Source organism: Sarcophilus harrisii, chromosome 3 (genome assembly GCF_902635505.1).
Source record: "Sarcophilus harrisii chromosome 3, mSarHar1.11, whole genome shotgun sequence".
NCBI lineage: Eukaryota > Metazoa > Chordata > Mammalia > Dasyuromorphia > Dasyuridae > Sarcophilus > Sarcophilus harrisii.
The window spans coordinates 361,415,406-361,438,104 of record NC_045428.1 but is presented as its reverse complement, the minus strand read 5'-3'; the positions used below and the strand labels follow the sequence as shown (position 1 = coordinate 361,438,104).

At 41.9% G+C, this 22,699-nt stretch overlaps 1 protein-coding gene across 3 annotated transcripts in view; it reads right to left on the bottom strand.

Moving 5' to 3' along the window:
* The window catches only part of GRIK4 (glutamate ionotropic receptor kainate type subunit 4), a 670,650-nt gene that overhangs the window by 28,782 nt on the left and 619,169 nt on the right, over window positions 1-22,699 (bottom strand). For all 3 annotated transcript variants that reach the window (XM_031960162.1, XM_031960161.1, XM_031960163.1), the window contains 4 exons: window positions 22,266-22,379; window positions 8,750-8,859; window positions 5,613-5,786; window positions 559-724 (listed from right to left, as the gene is read on the bottom strand). In XM_031960162.1, coding sequence (XP_031816022.1) covers window positions 559-724; window positions 5,613-5,786; window positions 8,750-8,859; window positions 22,266-22,379 — 564 coding nt within the window. The remainder of the gene's footprint in view (window positions 1-558; window positions 725-5,612; window positions 5,787-8,749; window positions 8,860-22,265; window positions 22,380-22,699) is intronic.

Sequence of the window (22,699 nt, the reverse complement as noted above, 5' to 3'; positions counted from 1 at the left end):
CCTCAATAGAGATAGGTGGCAACTGATTTCTGGTCTTAGCACCTCGATTACCAAATGGCACGAACTAAGGTGCAATAGGATCCACTGAACTAAGGTGCATTAAGCAGTGACTTCCAAACAGACATCACCTGGAGAGGAGGCTCAAGTAAACTACCATTGGCTCTAAACTGATCCTTTAATTCCATATCAGACACCAGACCCTGCTCTCCAAATAATAGGCAAGCAGAAAGTGTTGGGAATCTGGCCAAGTTCTTTGCTTGATTAATGTGCTGTTCTCTAAAGTTATATCCAATGTGACTTGTGAGGAAACTAGGAAGATGGGGTCATTTTAGATCTTGGTTAGAGATGAAAATGAACTTGGCTGATGAATTGACTACACACCTACTAGGCTATGTGGAAAATCTTCCTAGGAGAACCTGAAACTAGGAAATTCACTTGTCTAATCAGACTAAGATAGGTATAGCCCTGGAGATCAGACAGGATTTTGTGTTTACTTTCTTCCACCTTCTCCTCCCTCTGCTAAACCCCAATGAGTCTGAGTAAAAGAGCAATCTTTACTTGGAAGAAGGTCATGCTGGATCCTCCATGAATTGTGCCATACTCAATGGCTGTCTGGTCAGCCAGGTCATCCACAGACTCGATGGGCACATCCATGCGCTGTACAGTCAGGAAAGCTGCCAGGTTGGCCGTGTAAGATGAGATGATGATCAGAGTGAATGCCCACCTATGGGGAAAGGACTTGAGTAAATCAGCTGTTGATCGAGTGCCCCCAGGATGCATGTATATGTGTTGGTGGTATGAAGTGCTCTTTCCTCTCAAGAAGCTCATAGCCTTGAGAAGAGTAGGGGAGATAAAATGGGTTCCCAAATGTGGAATCAACAGGAAAAATATAAGCACAAAATAGCATGAAATGAAAGAGTATATCCAATATTGGATAGATATATTGGCAATAGATTATGAATCATGGAGGAAAGTTTCCTGAATGAGAGGGACTCTGAAGCACGACTAGGAAATAGAAAGAGGAGGTTAATCATATAATTTGAAGCCTCAAGAGATCTTAAAGACCATCTAGTCCAAACTTCTCTCACCTTACAGATGAGGAAACTGAGGCTCAGAATCAGTCAATGAATTTATTAAGCACCTAGTATTGCCAGGTATAGAGTACCATAGTACAATGAAGGGAATACACATAAGGACAAATTTTTTAAATCTCCAAATCAACAGTCCTTACTCTCAAGATGCTTCATAGAAGTGAAATGATACCCCAGAATCTTATAATTGTGTTTATAGTAGAGCCCAACTTCTACTCCAGTAGAAGAGCCCTTTCTACTACATCCCAACAAGAGTTCCCTTTAAGATAAGCACTTTGTGGTGTACAAATTGTAAGTTTTGTATTATTTTCATATAAGAAATAGGAGATTGAAGAATAGAGTAAGGAAGAGATTCATCCAAAGTCACATTGCTAGTAAAGTATTTTGGGTAGAATTTAAACCCAGATTTACTGATTTTAATAATAGACTTCTTGTTAGTGTACCATATTGGGGAACAAGTTGATCCTAAGACTGGAGAAGGGATAAGAGGGAACCAAGTGTGTGAATCTGCCATTTTGTTTAATTCTTGAGTCATCATTTGCTCCAAAGAATGTAAATATCTTGAGGGTAGGGACTGTTGAATCTTTGAATTTATCTCTAGTATAATGCATGGCACATAGTTAAATGTTTACTAAATGCTTATTGAATGATTGATTGCTAACGCAAATTAGGGATGGGGACAGGTGTAGAGCCCTGGTACTTCAGTTTCTGGCAGGAAACAAGAGTCTATTCTCTACAAAGTATTGATACCCTAGAAGTAGACCCTGACTCCAACTGGGGACCCCTTTTAAAGTAAATTACATAGGTGTCTAGAGTAACTATAAGAAATTCCCCATCTAGGATTGCTTACTAATGATAGTTTGGGTTCATATGTAGTATATTTTTTAATGCATATTTCCCCTAGTAAAACATGTAAGCTTCTTGAGGACAAGGATCATTTCATTTTTGTCTTTGTATCCCCAAACCCCAGCACTCAGTAGAACTTAATAAATGCTTGTGGAATGATTGAATGATTGGTTTCTGGATTTAATTTTGGGGTTGGCCAAGTAACTTTGTTCAGCTCAAATACCACAGACTGCATCACCAACCAGAGTAATCCATATTCCAAATGTAAGCCATTGGTTTGGAGAATTAGGAATGGAGAGTGGAGAGCTTGTTAAGCAAATATAAAGAACTTGTTTTAAGTAATGGAACAGCCTTTTTTGGTTATAAAATTTGAAATATAGACAATTGTTTTGCTCTGAAAAATATCTTTTTACTAGTCTAATCTTTTGCAGCCCAACATGCTATTTGTTCCCTAGACATGTCTTTTCCTTCTCCCTAGAAAATTTATTTCTTCTCTGTGCTTTTTATGGACTTTCTTTCCACCCAAATCCCCCTTGATTCCTTGAATCTGCATCTTCCACATGTGGAAGCTTCTGCTTTTGTGGTTTACTGGTATCTCTATTTTTGGGAGTGGAAACTAATCGCATTTGTCTGAGCAAGGCTTTTCTTTATAGATATTGAGTCATTTTAGTCATGTCCGACTCTTCATTTGGGGTTTTCATGGCAGAGATCCTGGGTGGGGAGGGGGTTTGCTCTTTCCTTTTCTAGCTCATTTTACAGAAGAGGAAACGGAGACAAACAGGGTTAGGTGGCTTATGCAGGGTTACAAAGCGAGTAAGTGTGTGAGGTTAGATTTGAACTCTGGAAGGAGAGTTTTCCTGACTCCAGGCCCAAAGCTCTTATTTACACTGTGCCCACTAGCTTCCTTTTTTGCTCCATAGAACAGCTGAGCCATTTTGAAGCAGCAAACGACAATAATCCATAAACTGAGTACGCTGCCTGGACACATGGACATAGAGGTCTTAGACCATCATGATCTTCTTCACCCTGCCATAACCGCCAGACAATAATACACCCCTAGGTGTGCCCTTTCCAGCTACTTCCCAGTCTGTCTTTGGAGGTATTAATCCCTAACCTAATGTGAGGGGCTTGGGATAGCTAGCATAGAAATATTAGTCTTAACACTAGAGGGTAGGGTCTCCTTTAGCTCGGAGGTATCTCAGATTGACTTCAATATGAACAGCTCACAGGGCTTCTCTAGCCCAGTCTTTCCATATTGTTCCTGCTTCTTGCCTCCTTGGGTGTCTATAGTTAAGCCATATGGTTTTCTCTTTGTACTTTCCCTTAAATATGCTAAATAAAAATGCTTACAGCATTGACTGATTCATCTAATTTTTTTCCAAAAAAAAAAAAAAATGGGCCCAGTAATGGACCCTGATAATCACAAACATGATAAAATCATTAAAGATGACTTACTCTATTAAGTAGATTAAACATGCCCCTACCATATGGTTTACATTTTAAAATTTGTGAACCTAACCCCACTACTAGAAAAACAACTTTGAGTTCATTCTTAATGGATGGTTGTGGGTCAGTAGTACCATTTTTGCATAAAGGCAGTATTTCATTTATGAAGTTGGCATTCTTTTGGACTTGCATACCCCCTTCATCTGTCACTTTACTCTGGATGAGAGACCAAGCCTGACTTGGAGGGTCTTGTATTCAGTCCCTCCCCACTTCTATAGGCAAAGGACTGAGCCATGATTCTGATTTAACAACAGAAAAGCCAAAGGAATTCAAGGAGGGCATAATAATGTGAGAACAACAGTGCAGGGTCCAAAATGGGCTTTTTTGAAGTGTCAAAGCTACCCTCACACATATCCTCTGGACAGAATTACCAAGTAACCTGGATGTGACTGTTTAAATTCTCACTGAGGTATCTGTGAACCATGCAGCAAAACAACCTATGGCATCCTTTTTACCTTGGGCCAGAGGTTGTTATAAAATAAGAATTGGAGTAGGGAGGCAGAATGGGACAGAAATATGAACAGAAAAGGTGAAAAGAAGAGAAAAAGGCTCAAATGCAAATGGACAATTATTTTCCATAAGAAAAAAAACCAGAGGGGTCATAGGATCAGAATTCCTAGGGGTCCTGGGCTCCCCCAATTCTGATTTTTAAAAAAATTTCTATTAGCCCCAGTTTTTACTCTTCGTATCTATATGGCTTCCTCTTGATTCTGAGGCAGATCATTCTTCCTACACTACCACACATGGCTTCTAGAGGAATTATAATCCTCATCTCTTTCTTGATTAAAGTGTAGGAAAGTTCTTTTTCTCCATTATCCAACAGATATGGAATTGAGGGTATAAAGAAAGGAAACAGGGCTTTAGCATGTGGCAAATCTGAATTTAGGAATAAGCTAACCTATAACAAGAAACCTATATACCACAGACTTGTTCATTTTTTTTTTTTTCTGATGCAATTGGGGTTAAGTGACTTGCCCAGGGTCAAACAGCTAGGAAGTGTTAAGTATCTGAGACCAGTTTTGAACTCAGGTCCTCTGAGTTCAGGGCTGGTGCTCTATCCACTGTGCTACCTAGCTGCCCTTTTTAAAAAAAATCCTTATGTGTGTGTGTGTGTGTGTGTTTACCTTAAGTTGTTTTTTAGTCTTGTCCAACTCTCTCTGACCTCATTTTTTTTTTTGGGGGGGGGGAGGACAGAAATGCTGAGTGGTTTGCCATTTCCTTCTCCAGTTCATTTTTACAGATAAGGAAACTGAGGCAAACAGTGTTAAGTGGCTTGGCCAGAGTCACACAACTAATAAATGTTTGAGGCCAGATTTAAGTTTAGGAAGATGACTTCAGGCCCAGTGCTCTAGCCACTGAGACACCTAGGCTGAAATAATGAGAAAATAGCCAGAATGAGGAAGGTAACAGTTATTTTTGCAGTGGTTGAGACGCATCTGAAATGTGGTTTCCAAGTCTGGTGCCATGTTTTGGGAGGGACAATAGTAGACTGGATGGATCCAGAAGAAGATGAAAGTGGTGGGATGGACTTAAAACCACATTGTGTGAGATATAGTTACAAGAACTGGGAGTAGAAAGGCAGGAGAAGACAGGAGAAAACTCTTCAAATACTTGAAAAATTGCTATTGTCAAGAGGGATTATACTTAATTTGCTTGGCTCCAAAGAGGGAGAACTCATACCAATATGAAGAAGTTCTAGGGAAGTGTATGTTGCTTCAGTATAAGGAGTCAGTATTTTTAATAATTGCAGGGATGTATTGGGGCCAATTCCTAAGGGGAAATGATTCATTCACTCATTTCAGAAAATAGGATTAAATGATCGCTAAGGTCTCTTCTACTTCTGTGAGTCCAAATATTGTCCCATATACAATATAAAGAGCTGGGGCAAAGAAAGGAAAGCTAACAAGAGCCCTCCCCCCAAATCTCATCTGAATAATGAATGGATCCCAGGACTCACTTAATAAATGTCACTTGGAAGTTTGTTTTTTTCCCAAAGTTACTTTGAATTTCCCAGAGAGCAAGAAGTTTGCCATAGAAGCAAAAGCAGATCAGGTTGCTATACACTTCCAGAATGAGGACATAACTATAGTGGGCTTTCTTTCATAGTCTGATTCCATAGGATCTGGATTGCTTTTCCTGGTCCCTGACCCCACTTCTTTTGGATCTTACCAGACTCCGCTGACACATCGGGTAGATAAGGCGCGTGGGGCAATGGTAGAACCTTGCTGCATGAAGCCCCCAACAGGGAACCACAAGCTGTTTCCCAGAGAATACTGATTCACCAGAAGGTTGCACCGGCCCTGGGCACAAGGATGTGGGCTGTACCATTCATAGGGTGTCAACCTGTGAAGACAGAAAGGCCCACTGTGAGCATGCTTCAGTATGAGAGAAGAGGCAGCTAGGGTAGGATATGGTGGGGGAGAGAAGGACGAAAAATCCCTGGATTGGGAGTCAGGATACCCAGGTTCTAGTCAAGGGTGACTTTCAGCCAATCGTTTCACCTTTATCAACCTCAGTATTTTTTTTTTCCCTTTGTGAGATGGGGGACTTGAGTCTGTATCCAAGATCCCTTTTATCAACTATCTATCTATGAATCTAATTATGGCAGAGTTTCCTTCATCTGATTTCCCCACTGAGTCTTCACTAAGTAGCTCCATTGAATGCCCTTTTTCCCTCAACCTGTCCTTTGATCATTTCAACAGATTCAGAAATAAACTTTCTTCACTTGGTCCTTTTTTCTTGTATTCTTTTCTTCACCCTAATCTTGCCTTGGCAGTCCCTCAGTTGTTTCTTCCTGCCTTACCCATGTTCCCTGTCCTTGGCAAGCACTTACCTATGGCTTGTATATAATGTAAATGGCTTATAGTCTGTCCATAATTCAATGGAATGTTTCTGATACTGCTAGGTTCCCTATCATAGTGGAAAGAACAATGGGTTACAGCGAGCAGCAAGGACACAAGAGCTTGAGCTCATTAGTAATGTAATCACGAGCTTGTTGCTTAGCAAACTGAACCTCAGTTTCCTCATTTATGAAATGGGATATTATTTATACTAATTATTTCATAGAGTTGTGAGGGAAGGGGCTATAGAAAAGTGAGTATCACTTCAGTACCCTCATCTCACATCTCTACCAGTAACATCATGGTGACCTGTCCAAATAGGCCTTCATATGTTTTATTAGATAGTAAACTCCCAGAGAGCAGACTAGAATTTTTGTTATGCTTGAAGAAACAGTAAAAGTTACTGAGTACTTAATAAATCTTTTGGGATAATTACAATTGTGATGAATGTAGAGGCGTATTTTGTGAGGAAGGGATAGGAAAGAAAGGTTACTTAGCCCTTGAATTCAGGCAAATCTGGTTAAATTGTGAAAATTTTAGTCTACATTCAGGACAATGCAGCAGCTTGTTTTGTAAGCGTTGCCGGTGGCCAGGGTTCAAGGCCACCATACAAATCTCAAATCATGGGGCTAAGGGTGAGGATCACCTGCTTGCTGCATCATGTCACTTACAAGGATTCATCAGAAGTGAGGAAAGTGAATGATAAAGGGAACAGTAGAAAGGGATTCAGGCTGAAAGGTTCCTAAAGAAAAAAACCCAAACACCTCACACAATCCTTTGCAGCAGACAATACAGTGAAATGGAGATGGGAGGTGTCAGACAGCATGTTAGTTCCTGAACATCTTGCCAGTTGTCAGTGACAACAGTTACTTGTCAGTGACAATACCTGTGAGGGCCAGCACAGACGGCTTTGGATAAGCCCACCTGTAGGGGGAGTGGAAAGAGACCACTTTTCCCCTCATCCCCATCAAACCCAGCACCAGCTGCTGACTCCAGGGGAGTGGAAGCTGCTCGGCTGGTACACAGACTAGCCTTTTTCAACTTGGCTGGATTTAATTTGCCAAGAGCTCTTTACTGACCTTGATTCTGACCTGCATTGTCCAAAGCAGGTTGGACCAGCCCCCATGATGCCGGGTCTCTAGGCAGGGGCTCAGGCCACTTTTGTTCAATGACCTGAGCCGGAGCCTACCTTTCCAGCAGTTTTTCTAATTAGAAAACTGCTGGAAAGGTAGGTTCCCTTTCGGGCCACTGAACAAATGCCCCCTTGGGAAGGCTTTTCCTCCACCCCATCTACAGCATACCCCATACAAAACTGGCAGTTTTTGGTCAGTAAGTGAAAGGTCAGAACCAAAAGCCAGAAACTTGGAAGAATCAACAATGAATGTATAAAGGCTTGTCCTAAGGGGTTCTCAGCACTAGAATATCGGCTTTGGGCGTTGATGGCCGGGCGTAATGCCTTCTTCCTGATGGGTCCTAGGAAGGGGTTTACCTTCATAGCTGACTTACAAGGCCAGTATTTTGGTTAAATTACTTGGACTCTTCATTTAGGTTTTAGTATAGAATTTTTGAATAGCCCTGCAAGAAGTATTGGGACAAGAATCAGTAAGAAGTAGATAGGAAAAGCCTTTCACCACGGGTATGGTTCCCTAGTCCTGTAACATCAGGGAGAAAAGGGCAGAGAGGAAGGATGTTTAGTCCTATCGTCTGAAGGTGAGGAGAAAATCAGAGTGATCCTGTGCGGGCAAAACACCTAGTTTTACCGACTCTGTGCTGAAATATGGTGTCAGGCCCCACCTTCGGCCCGTTACCAGGGACAAAATCTCCTCCTGGCGACAATTAGAACCCACGAGCGGTGGAGTCCGCTTTCCCCCGGAAAAAGTGAAGGTTCCCTTAGGCCACAGGATCAAATCGCTCCCGGGAAATTCCCTGCTTGCTGCTGCTCTAGGAGCCGGACTTTGTAGCCGGATCCGCCCCTGAGGGTCCTTGCCTTTTGCCCGCGCCCCCGCCTCCCTCCTCCCGTGCGGGGCTAACAGCCACGTTCTCCGCAGCCCCTCTGTGCCGCAGCCGCCCCCGCCCCCGCCCCCGCCCCCCGCCACTGCCTCCGAGGCCCCACTTCTCGTGGCTCAGCGCTGTGAGGCAGATCCCGGCGCGGGCTGAGGCCGGGGCAGCCAAATGCACAGCGCCTCATCTGCGTGATGTGGTACCCCCCCCCCCCTCCCGTTACCCGGGTTCCCGAGCATCCCCAGCAGGAGGGGAAGCGGCCTGCCCGCCGCGTGCAGGCCAGGGGCGGCGGGGCAGGCGGACGGCAGGAGCCCGCAGAGGCCGCCCCTCCCAGCCCCCTCCCTTCCCGCCCCGAGGGCCGCTTTCACCCGCTCCGGCCTGCCTCCGGCCTCTCCTCCCCGCGAGGTTCCCCCCAGCGGCCGCAAGGTGGCGGCGTGGGGACAGGAAAGGGACTGGGGCCCGTACCGCGCCACCAGGAAGAGCACGCAGCTGACGGCCAGATAGGCGAGAAGCATGAAGAGCCAGACTCCGGGAGAGAAGGGGTCCAGGAAGGAGAAATAGCCGGGTTTCCGACCCTAGGAAGGAACACAGACAAGTTTTACTTTACCGGGCCAGCCGGGCGGGACCGGCGGGGGGCGCCAGCAGGCCCGCTCTGCCCCGGGGTCCCCCCTTGGGATCCGCACTTTCGGGGTCCGGGACGCTGGGGCAGAGGCGGGGCCCGCGCGGCCCGGCCGGCGTCCCGGCCTCCTGGCCTTGGCTCGCTAGCGAGCCCGCCCCCTCCCCGCTGCGTCTCCGTTATCGCCTCTCATTTCTGGGGGCGCAGGGCCCGCCGGGCACTTGTTGCCTTGGGATCTGACGCTGCCCGATGAGACGGTCATTCTTCCTCCACAACCCCGGGAGGTCCCAGAGTGGGAGGGAGAAACGCCGCCCTCTCCCCGCCACGAACGCGCGCTGGCCAAAGCCCAGGGAGGGCGGGACAGGGCCCGGCAAGGAAGCGGGCTGTGGGCAGGGCAAGGAGGGCCCCCAAGAGAGACCCAAAGTAGGAAGAAGAAGACGGAGGGGGTGGGGGAGTCGGTGGGGAATGGCCGCGCGCCTTGTCCGGAGCCGTCACCGCAACATGCTCCGCTCCTAGACCGTGAGCTCGCATGTGGCGCTCCTGCCGAGGCCTACTCCTGTCGGGAGGGCCCCGTCTGCCCCCGCCGTGATGGAGCGGTGTCAGTCAGTCCCCGCTACGCGCGCGTGACGGGCCCGTTCTAAGTCAGCCTCGGCCGCCCCTCTGAGCTTTGCTCCGGGCATGTTTGCGCGCTCCTTACCAAAGCACAGCACTGGCATCTGGTTGGTGCCGGAGCCTCCGTTGATAAAATTCAACTCAATTCAATGCAATTCAATTCATTAAACATTTATTCAGTGTTTGCTATGTGCAGAGCGCTGAGAACACGGTTAATAGAAGCTGCCCCAGTAGGCAGGGAGTAACTCCTTGCAGCCTGCTGTGATCTGGCAGGTTCCATCACTGACTACCTTCAATCACCTTTTCCTTTGGTTCCTTTAGCTCTTTATAATTTTTTTCTTCCTCCAGCTCTCTAAGCTACAGATTCCTCTCTAGGAATTGTATATTCTTATTTCACAAGGGGAAGGGGTGAGCAGTCAGTCACCCAAGGACTGGGATTAGAACTCCCAAACTTTGCCTGGGCTCCTCTGGGAATAGTGCTGGGACACTACCTGTGCGGCAATTTCTGTGCAGGAGGAGGCCTTCTGCACAGAAATGGCCTTTGGGGCAGACAATAGACAAAACTTCCCCCTCACGGCACAAACAAGACCAGGTATCAGCTATGTTTTAGTATTTACCATGTCTCTGGAAACTTTTTGAAGTTCTCTGTCTCAGGGAGCATACAGATGCACACTTGACTTTCAGAGAACACTCTGCGGTGATCTAATCAAGGAACTGAAATGACTTGTAAGATAAGGAACAAGGGAGATGACAGTTTAGGGATGTCCCAGTAGCATCACTATGCAGATTATCTAACAGCAGGCAAATGACTCAACAGTAATAGAATCAGACTTCCTTCCTAGAGCAAGTCATCTATATTCCTATCATTGGATGACAGAATCTGTTTCCCTTTCCCGAATGCCAGGAATCCTTAGGCAAACCATGGGAGGCAGAGTCTGGAATCCAAACACAGAGAAGACCTGGTCATTTCATTTGCTGAAATAGCAGAGTTAGTTAGTGTTCAAGAGGAGATCACTTCTTCCAAACACTTTTTTTTTTCTGATCTATGTCTCTTGCTTCCAACTTATGGATTCATGTGTTTTTTAGGGCAAATGTAACCTGCTGCAAGATCTTAAACACTTTAGTTCCATATACATAGCTCTCTCGGGGCCATCTCAGTAAGAGAAATATGAAAACAAACCAATTCATTGTTGATTGTGAATGTGAAACCCTATTAGAGGTTCAATGTCAGAAATCTATAGCTGATTATATTAGAATAAGTGAAATTGAGGAAAATGACAAAGCTATTTAAAGCTGCCACACTTGGTTAGGGGTGATAAAGAAAGAAGGGTTTCTTCTTGTCTGTGGGGAAAATTCTTAGAAACTCAAATTTTATATACACACATACATATAAACAGGAAAAATATCATACAAGGCCTGAACAAGATATAAATGTAATTCGAATGGAATAATTTCAGTCATGTTAGCAAGGGGTAGTGTGATTCAACTTGTGATGGGTTGATGCCATCCAAGATATGCCCAGAACAAGCCTGTGGAGCCTTGGCCTGGTCCGCGCTTGAAGATATTTCTATATTGTCAATATGTTACTTGCAAACCTTGAGCTTTTCCACATGAGCATATTAGAAATATTGCCCCAAAGCTGACTGAACGTATATAATGGTAGGTTTAGAAGTCACCTGCCATGTTTGTGTAGAAATCACCATATGCCATCAATGTTTCTTCCAAATGGTGCATTTCCCTTCCAAATATAATACTCTACTCAAAGATGGATGGCATTAATGCCATTTTTCTAAAGAACTCAAAGCACATTCACATTTATTAGTTCATTTGTTTTCACAAATCCCTCTGTGAGATAGCAAAGGGCAGAGATTTTTCTGTCTGAAAGATTAAGGGAGTGAAGACAGAGAAGTGAAATGATGTCTAATAAAGTGATAGGTTATTCCTCTCTTGCCTCTGAACTCACAGGTGTGCTCCCTTCCCTTTGCCCTCTTATTCTCCCTTTCCTTCCTCTTCCTTCTCCTGTCTTCCTCCCTTCCCTTCTCTTCCCCTTTCCTCCAATGCCCTCTTCTCTCCTCCCCTTCTCCCCTTTACCTTCCCCTCTCCTTCCCTCTCCTCTCCTCTTTTTTCCTTCCTTGCTTCCCTGTTGCTTCTCTTTCTGCCTTTATATGAGACTTTTCCTAGTCAAGCTGGGAAGAAAGTCATGCTGCTTTCTTCCTGGGTAAATTCCAGCAAGTTACTTTACTTCTCTGAGCTTCAGTTTCTTCATCTCTAACCTGGAGAAGTTGAACTCGTATGTTCTATCAGGTCCCGTCCCTTCCAGCTCTAAGCCTGTGCTCCCATGATCCCTCTTCTAAAGGGCTGCTCTTCCTATAGCACAATCCCAACCTGTCTTACATTCTTAAAACTTTTTATCATTATTTCTGTTTGTGTTTAATAATCGACATATGTTTGTGTTGACTATATGTTAGTCAAGTCACTTCTATTAAACTGGAGATTATTTGAAGGCAGAAATTCTTAAGTGTAATACAATTCAATTATTTGAAGGCAGAAATTCCTAAATGTAATTCAATTCAATTCAACAAACTGACATAATTCTAGATGAAGTCACTAAGTCATTGTACAAGTCACTTTCCAGTGCTCTAGGCTTCTCTCATTATTCACCGCTGAGAAGGTTTCCACCTGCATTAGTACAGGAAGTTTCTTTATCCAAGAACTTTTTGTATTAGTGAAATTACAAGTCCAGACCCTGTCCCTGTTTTTATTTAGTATATTTTAAATGCCTAATTTAATACATTCTAAGGACAGAGCTTTAAGAGAAAAGATGCTGAAACTAGAACTGAGTTCTCTTGGTTCCTAATCCTGGGCTAGCTCAAACTTGTCAGCTGGGGTCCTAGAGATAACCCCCTAAATCCTTTTTCCTCCAAATGAAAGGAGGCTGCAGCCAACCCAGCAACCCAGGTGGGCTGAAATGTGGCAGCAAGGACAACCGGAGGATAAGAAGTGAGTATGTCTGTGTATTCTCCTCCTTCAAGCTGGGAATTCTCTGATCCTTTTTGATCTGTTAATTCATTGATCCTTTATTCTGCACATATTTGAGGAAATGGAAATATAATGAGAATTTAATTACTTCACCCACCTCTGGTGCCACAAGCCTGAGCATGCCAGGCCCATGACACAGGCAGCTGTGGGTCTTAGGAGATAGCAAGGATCAGGGAAGGAGGGAGGAAGCTTCATTTTTAATTGCTGCCACCCCCAATGGATAGGAAATTAGGTTTTGTTCTTCCAGCCTGCAGAGACATACAGTGTTTACATTAAAGATGCTTGGCTGGAGGAAACCATCTGGTTATACTCTCTAGGCCTCCTGTATTTACTAGGGGTTAAAACATATGAATTCTGGGGGCTCTCCCTAGGGCTATCCTGATAAATAATTAGAGCATTTCTGTTCTGGAATCTCTGTTAGGAATGAGAAATGCCAACTTCTGGGATTTGTTCCCACCTTAGCCTTCCCATTATGTCTCCGAAGTAGCTTTATATCATGATTTTCTCAACTAGACATCAGGACTGTGTTATTTAATCCCTGCTATCACTCACCACTCTTTACTTTAAATTCCCTTGGAAAGTGGTTTGTGGGAAAGTCCACACATCCCCACCTTCTCAGTATAGCCTTGCCAAACTCTACAATCAGATAAAGATCTTAAAAATTGGTTCACTTTATTTTAGAGGCCTCTACATATTCAGTCTAGTTCTCCACTTCTGGCTGTAAAAGTCAACCAGATTGGCTCCAAAGCTGAAGGACTTTCTCTCTAGAAAAGGGTTCTTAATCTAGGTCTGTGAACTTGTTTTAAAAAATTGATAACTATATTTCAATATCATTGGTTTCCTTTGTAATTCTATGTCTTTTATTATCTTATCCATTTAGATGGACAAGAGCCAGCATTTATTTTTCAACTGTACCATATTATCTCTCCATTTTGGTTTATCAAAAAAAAATCCAGGTAGAAGGAAATCTTATCATAGGAGTCCTGAAATCTAAATTTGGCTCTGCCCTGACTTGTTCTGTGACTCTAGATAAGCTGATCCATCGCTTTATCCATCATTTCCTCCATTTATACGATTGGGCCCCTCAACTAATGTGGGTGGGTGTTGAATATAAGGGTTACTGAAGTAATGTTGGCAAAACACTTCGAGCTCCTTGAAAGAAAGACTTTCAATAAATATATCATGTCACAATGATTATATATTCAGAGCTCCATATTTCCATTATATGGGCTATCATGTTACTTAGCTATAAGGAATGGAAATCTATTCATTTTCCATTTTCTTGTAAGAGTATTAGACAGTATTAGAAATGATTCAGTGGTTTACTTAGTATTGTTCTTCATTTTCATAGACAGTCTTTCTGGAATGAATCAGACCTTCCTGAAGAAAAGCTGGTAACACATTCAGCATATTCTATGGATTAATTTAATAATGGCATTTATTTTCTCCTTTTTAAAACAAATCTCTCTGTCTCTCTCATGAATAGACTCTCTCCATTTTCTTCTCTTTCTCTCTTTCTTATTCTTTTTATGAGAATGAAAACACCAGCTGTGAGCTAAGGGGACGGAAGAGAAAACTGTGAATTACTTTCTTTTTTTGTTGAGAGATGAGGTAGGGAATAAAGGGCCAACTATCAGGGGTCAGCAAAGAACCTGGCAATCTTTTTGTGTTTTGTGATCTTTGGAGAGAGGGTTGCTTACACCAACATGATTTGGAATGATATCGAAGGTCAGAGGCAACGTGGTGCAGTGGGTGATGGGAGTCAGAGGCTTTAGAGTTAGAGGAGCAGAATTGAAATCTGTGTGACCATGGGGAAATTACTTAACTACCCCATCTCAATTCCCTTATCTGGAAAATGAAAAAATTGGACTTAAGGGCCTCTGAAGAGCCTTTCTAGCTCTTGATCAATGGTCCTATCATAAGACTGAAAATTGGTTATCTCTCTAGGTCTTTGAGTTCCTTTCCAATTCTAAATATATGATACTATGATAACATGAATTTTATGTAGCAATTTTAAAAGGCTTCATGGGAGGATTTATGGAATAATCCTAAATATCCCTAAAATTCTCAACTCCCAATTTACTATATGTGATTTATCCACTTGGTACATTATTTGTGCCAATGCTTAATTTTCATGCCATTTGGCAGGCTTCTCTGCTGCCTCTTCCCATCCTCACTCAGGGTGAACTTGGGGAATATAAGCATTATGCTATTATATTGTTGGGAAGGCAAATCTGCTGAAAAAAGAGATTGTACCTTGCATCCCAATGCCAAATATAACTGTCTTTTGGATTAACGACCGTTTTGGTTTGTACATATCATGGTTCCCTTTCACTCATTTACATGCCTATTATAGAATTGCCTGCATCCATCAAAATCATAAAAAGCCTCCATGTTTTGGAAAATATTTGGAATATGTTCCTTTGAACACAATATTTGTATGACCTTGGCAAGTCACTTAATCTCTGAGCTAGATGACATGTGAGATCTCTTTCAGATCTAAATTCTATGTCCTCAAGAAAAAAGGGCAGTGGTAGTGATAGTTATATCAGGAACTCTTGCATTTCTAGTGTTCTTTTCACATGACTTATATGGCTGCTCCTGGACACATGAGAAAGTATGTATGGGGAGTCCATAGATCTCGTTTGATTTTGGGACTACTGATGTAACCTGGTTGGAAGCTCAGTTCATCCTGGTCCAGAAATGTCCTAACATCTGAAGTCCTGGAAAGCCTCAGGTGGACATCCTACTCTCTCTATGGGTCTTGCCAACAACCAGAAGCAAGAGCGTCTGTTTGCCCTGGTGACCAGCGCAGCCCAAGCCAGAGCCAAGCATGTGTTTGAACAGCCTAAACCATCTGTCATTGTATTCTCCTTGTTCCCAAGATAAATAGGGCAGGAGACTGAAGAAAGACGTCTCTTCCATGTGGTTCTCTCAAGCTGTTGGCTTGATTCTTTGGCCCTCAAACTGTTAGGGTCCCCTTCGGGGAACCCCAGAATCTCTGTGCTACTGTGTAAACAGGGGCAGGGCAGAGCAGCTGGTTTCTAAAAGAAACGTGAAACTCCTGGCTGACAATACAATGCCAACCTCAGGATGTGGACAGCTTCCTCTGTGACCTGTTTCTCGAACTTGGAAGGGATCTTAGAGGTCTTGTAATCCAATCTATACCCAAACAATTCTGGCAAAAGCAATTCCAGTTGTGAGGCATCTAATACCTTTTGAGTTGGCCATTCTATAGCACAGACACTGTAAATTCTAAAATTTTCTGTACATTCCCCTGAAATCTGAGATTCATTAACCATTAGGAGACATTCTGGTGGCGTGAAAGGATTTAGAGTATGGAGAACAAGTCTGGCTCTACTAACCACTATCTCTGTGATGGGGGAGGGTGGCCAATTTATCTCTTAAGTTTCTTAGTTCCCTTTATTTGTAAACTAAGAAGATTAGAATAAATGTTTTTTCCGGCCCTTTCTGGCTCTACATTTTGAATCACTGAGAATTGCCAGTTAGAACAATTTCCAAAAAATAATATTAAGCACCTATCTAATAAACTTTAACTTCATTAACTTAACCCTGTAAGAGCAGAGAGATGATGTTTCCATATAATTTTAACTGAGTCACTCACTCACTGACTCAGAATCTAAATGTTACTCATGACAAAATCTGAGACAGTTTAGTCTAAGCTATTTCTATTAACATTCTTTTTTTTTTTCTTCTTTCCAATAGAAACTAATCCAATTTGATTTTCTCTCTAATGTGGTAAAATACTTCAGCTTGGACAACTCAAGGATGTCCTCTTCCTAGCAACCTGTGCGGTGCCATACCATAGTAGGCCCTCAGGAAATATTAGCTGAATAGATGAATAAAGGAAAGGAAAAAGCGTCATGTTAGGTATTCCTATGAATACTCCATTACTTAAGAATCAGGCTCTTCTTAGATTTGTCAGCCCAGAATTATTCTCCCTTTCTGCCTAATTGAGGTAAAAACCAAGCTTAGCATACTACATGCTTCTATTTCTCTCCACAGCTTATATAAGATCGCCTGCTACTTGTTCCCACTAACACTCTTTTTTCTCTGCTTATTTCAAGTCATTTGAGGTGTTAAATTAAAATTAGCAAACTAGTCAAAGCTTAGTGTGCTTGAGGCAGCTTGGAGTATAGGATAGTACTCTGGATTTGGATTCAGAGTACCTGGATGACTTTTCATGTCTCACTTTCCTCCTCTGAAAAAACGAAATGATTGGACTGAAGTCCCTTTCAGCTTGGAATCTAAGATTTTATGGTTTAGGCTCAAAAACCTCTCCTGCTACTTATTACCTGTATGACTTTGGAAAAGTAATTTCCCTTTCATTGGATCTCAACTTCCTCAACAACCTGCAAAATGAGAGGGCTGGACCAGATAATCTCTAGTAGTGTCCCTTCTGACTCTTAAAATATATGAATCCATGGACTCAAATCAGTTTATAGCATTTAAGAGAAGTTAGTTCCTTTATTTCTTTCATGATCTGATCAGAATGAAGCCTCTCTTCCAGCCTCAGGCAGACTTCCCAGCCTGAGGGACTGGGAAGATGTTTCCCTCTGCAGCAATAGAGCAGGTAGGAGGTATAGGAGGATTTAGGATAAAAAACTTATATATCCTGTTTTGGCTATATTGAGTCTATATTGGACTGTTTACTCTATCCTGACATTCCCTTAAATGTGCCATGTCATTCACGTGTCTTTCATAGGATCATATAATTTCCATGACACAAAACATTAGTTGAACCAGATTTGGTATTTTTAAAAATATGAAAGAGCTGGTTTTTTAAAAAGCAAATATTTTGCTTGATAATTTTTTTCCTATTTCACATTGCTCTTTCTGTATTCTGTTTAGGCTTATATTACCATCATTCTACATTAAAAAGTCAGCTCTACTTGGAAGCTTTTCATGATTAATTACACTCCATTGTGATCTTTCCTTTAATCTGAGACCTTTTAGCACTGAGGTGCCTTTGACTGTTTGCATTACAATGGTTTGTTAATGTTTTTATATCTTGGAGGTGTTCTTCAATCATTTCTTGTGCATGTATTTGTCTCTGAAAAGGATACCAAAAAGTGGGAAATAGAGATGGAATGTCCAATTTTTAAAAATGAGCCCAGAGTGCCAAGCAGAGGGCTCTGTAGAGTAGGAATGTGGGAAATGGTGTTAAACATTCATTGACATTTCATAAACATGTAGTGTCCTGGGCATCAACTGGACAGGTAGTATATTATATTGGGAGACTGTATAGCCTAGTAGATAGAGTCATGGACTGGGAGGTCAACTATGATTCATATCCCTCCACTTTTATCAACAATGCTCTCTTGAGCAAGTCATATAAACTTTTAAGTAAAAAGTTGACTTATGACTTATATTTTTCCTCATCTGTAAAGTGGTAATAATACTAGTGCCTAATTCTCAGTGTTGTTAGGTTTAAATGAGCTAATGTATATAAACTGCTTTGTAAATATTAAAGTACTATATAAATGTTAATTATTATTATTATTACTAGAGGTCAAGAGACCTAGATTTGTGCTGTGGAGACTCTTTCACTAGGTAAAAAAATGAACTGGGGAAAATAATTTTCCTCAGTTTCCTCATTTGTAAAATCAATCATTCAATAAAAATTATTGTGTTTACTCTATGTCAGGTCATTACATTAAAGAACACATGTTGGGGAATAAGGTAAAAGGGGACTGGAAAAGTAGGAGGGCACTAGATTATGCAGAGCTTTGAATGCCACATAAAGCATTTTGTATTTGATTCTGGGGGTGATAGGAGTTTATGTGAAGGGGGGTGATATTATTGCATCTGTGCTTTAGGAAAAAAAAACACTATAGTGGCTGAATAGAGGAGACACTTGAGATAGGTAGAGCCACCAACTTCTATTGCAATAATCTAGGTATGAGGGCCTGTACCAGAGTAATGGCAGTGTCAGGGGAGAGAAGAGGGAATGCTTTAGATATGATACAAAAGTGAAATCGATAGAGCATGGCAACAACTTGGATATGGGGGACCGAGGTGAGTTAGTGAGGAATCTAGGATGACTCCTAGGTTGTGAGCCTGAGGGACTGGGAAGATGATGTTTCCCTCTGCAGTGATAGAGCAGGTAAAAGGTGTAGGAGGATTTAGGATAAAAACTTATGTATCCTGTTCTGACTATATTGAGTTTAAATATGTACTGGCTATTCAAAGGATTAGAGATGGGCAGAAAGCTTGGTGTAGGAAAACAGATTTGAGAATCATCAGCATAGAGTAATTAGTCCATGAAAGGAAGAGGACACAGTAAAGAATTCTGAGGTATACCGAGGGTTAAAGAGTGTGATTTGGAGGAGGATCTAGTAAAGGAGGAATCGTTAGAGAAGAAGGAGAACCAGGAAAAAGTAATGTCTCAGAAACCTAAAGAGAAGGAGTGATCCACAGTATCAGAATTATAGAGAGGTTGAGGAGAAAGAAGAGTGAGGAAAAGTCATTGGATTTGACAGCTAAGAGATCATTAATAACTTGGGGAAGAGTAGTTTTGGTGGAATGATTAGATCAGAAGCAGGAATTTAAGGGGTTAAGAACTGAGTGAGAAGAGGGAAAGTAGAGGCAGCTATTATAGATGGCCTTTTTGAGGAGTTTAACTAGAAAGGACAAAACAGATCTAGGGCAGAGGGGGATGGAAGGTTCAAGTGAAGGTAATTTTTTTTTCAAGATGGGGCAGTAGGCAGTAAAAAAGGAAATAATAGGGAGAGACTGAAAATAAGTGAAAGAATGGGGATAGCAGAGTGACAGTCTCTTGGAGGAGATGAGATGGAATGGGATCACTTGAATGCGTAAAGAAGTGAGCCTTGGTTTAAGTAGTAAGACCACTTTATTATGTGAAACAAGGGTGAAGGAGGAGAGAAGGGCAGAAGGCATCTAAGTGACAAGAGATAAAGAAGATGCTTATGGAAAATGACCAAATTATTTTCCTCACAAAAGAAGAGACAAATACCTGAGCTGGAAGTTGGAGATGGAGCCATTGCAGGTTTGAGGAGAGATGAAAAGATTTGGAAATGCCATTGTGGAGAAAGGAATAATGAGTTGATGATAAAGGTGTAGAAAGATTGTTTAGCAGCATCGAGAACCCAGTTCATATTGTGTAACATAAATTTATAGTTCATGCAGCCTTAACAATTAGGTGATTTTCTCCATCTTCACTGACCTACATGTATAGGAAAGAAGGCAAAGAATGGTGGAAATGATCTAAGACTGAGGTTTGATTGGGCATAACTGGAGATGTGATAAAGGAGATAGAGACTGAAAAGAGGAGAAAAATATAAAATTGAATTGATCCACCAAAGAGTAAATGGGGAGAAGAAGAGGGAGTGACTAGTACATGGAAATTGGCCTGGGGGAGAATTGAGGAACCAAAGGCTTGGAGGTCATAGTGCAGATGAAGAGTAGAGTTTTATAAGGGAAGGCAGAGGAAGGGATGAAAAGCCATTATGATAAGATAGAAGGATTTCAGAATTTTTGAACACAGAAATGTGTATTTGTGGCTGATGGCAGGATCAAAGGAAGAGAGATTATTAAATGATGGAAGATGGGGCCAATAGTTCCATTCTAAATAGGATTGTTGTTATTATCTAATGAGATCTCAGGCAGGTTGGATTTGGATTCAATCTTGAAGTTTTATTGGTAAAATGGAGATATCACCTTCCAGGTTAGAATATGCCTACATAAAAGTATATAAATATAAGAAAATGTTGACTAAGAAGGATAAAAAACTATCAGTATATAATTCATAAAGCAGAGAGTTGCAGTACTAGAATGAGGGAGGAGGGGAAAAGCAAAGTGGGGAAATGGTATTGAATTTGGAGCTTGGGAACTTGGGTGTGGGTTTAAACCTTTCTAGATAAGCTGTATGACATAGTGAGATCTTCTTCATCCTTAGTTTATCACCTGTTATATTAAGTGGTTGGCCAAGGTTTCTTACAACTAGGAGTCTATGCCCCTTTGGACCTCCCAGGTAATCTCTAAGTCTATTCACACTTTAATATGCTATGATTCTATGATAATCCACATATATCTCCAAATGAGAGCTAGATACAAATAAATCCTGCCTTCACTCTTCTGTAGTCCAGGTGCCCTTTTAATTTCTACAATTTTTCTTCCTCCAGATTATTTAATATTCCCTCCCAAGTCAGCTCAAGAATTGAGGTGGATGTTGTGGCACAGGAATGACTGCTATCTGGGCAGTTGAGCCCAAACTTGACTGTGGGATAGGAAAGTCCTCTCTCTTGCTTATGGTCAGGATGCTATTCAATTTGGATGTTGTCTTAGCAGTTGCCAGAGACTTGGAGAACAGGCAGACTGGGAATTATGAACTGAGATTCTTCACTGTTCTTTTAGGAACAAAATTTTGGGGATATTGACACCCTATTTCCAGAACACAGCTGGAAGCACATTCTGCAGAAGGTGGAGATTAGAAGCATCTTAGACAGGCTGCCTTTTTGTTTCTGGATCCTTCTCATACCTAACTGAAAATTGGCATGGGCTACAGTGTCCTGGCACCATGTACCTCAAATGTCTGGCAGCAGACAGTGAAAAGGAGCAATGAAATCCATATGAACAGTGTCCATAATAAGTCTTTTTGGATAATAGAATGACAAAGCAGCTTTTCTGGCTCAAAAAGATAACTACATAAAGTCCACTCTTGGTTATCTGCTTAAGGATTATCTACTTGGTGGATTATACATGGTCAGTGCTTAATTCTGTTCTGCCTTTCCCAGTCTACTTCTGGTCTGAAAAGAGGCTATCAGTACCCCTCTGTCACCTCCTGGGAAAGAGACACTATATTTGTATTTGCAAGATCAAGGTCCATCCAGCCAAGCTCTCTCAGGATAAAGTATTTTCACTTCCCACCAATTGGTGTGTGTTCCAAGAAAACAAATTCTCTTTAATATTCACTTTAGTAAAGCATCATTACAAAAGCCAAGCCCATTAGAAAACAAAATAGAAGTGATATTTGGATTATCCGCTGTTTTGGATTATATGAAATTGTTTGGCCTGTTGTAGTGTGAATGATGGGGAAACAGGGTGAACACTGAACTTGGAGTCTGTGGATCTACATTTGGATTCAAGTTTGGCTTCTTCTCGCTAGGACAAGTGATGTTGTGGACTCCAGTTTCTTCATCTGTAGAATGAGGTAAGTGGGTGAGAGGATCATCCCTAAGGTCCCCTTTAGTTATTTGATCCAATAACTGCATGCTAAATGGTTTTATATTGGAAATTAATTTGGAAGCTTGGGGATCAGGAAAAATTTGGCAATGGGGGAGGGGATAGACACATAAATTGTATAAGTGCCAGGGCACTGTGGACCGTGCCAGTTTTCAGGGCTCTCAAGGTCATGATCTGTCTCCTAGAAGAAACAGAATGAGTAATGGGGCCAAATCATATCCTCATTATGTACCTAGTACTTCAACATCCTTGTTGGCCATCCCTTTTCTAAGAGGAGGAAGCAATTAATGTAGAAAAGCCCATAAGTGAGACTTCTACTTATTCCGGCTGCTTGTCCACACAGCTGACAGAAGAAAAAATAGCCTAGCACATTTGCGTTTCAGTCTGAAACCTAAATATTTCCATGAGTCATTCATTATTACCATATAACTGTGTGTTTGCATGCAAATAACTTTAATGACATAAATGCTTATAAAATAAGTCTCTTACCATATGAACCCTGTAAAGAATACTAATTCCCAGAGTCATGAACGGCTTGGAGAAATCGATCACCTTCTCCCTTTCCGCTGTGATAGTGAGACCAGCTACTGCCAGATCTGCTTTCTACAAAGGAATAAAGATAGAGACAGTGAATGGGAATGAGCCACATGAATGGAGATAGAAATTAGGGGATCAGATCCATGTGCTGAGAGGCTTCTATATCTTGACTCCTCAGAATCCTCCTAATGTGGCAATACCTCCTCCTTTAGGCATTTTCTGGCTCCCAAGTACCTACAGTATTTCTTCATATGTCCAAATGCATGCTCAAGTATAGAGTTAGAACCGTGAATCCCTTTTACTTAAATTTCCAGACCTACCCAGAAAGAATAAAAAGCATCCTGCTTAGAGATAGTTTTCCAAAAGTAAGGAGATTGAAGAGGGGT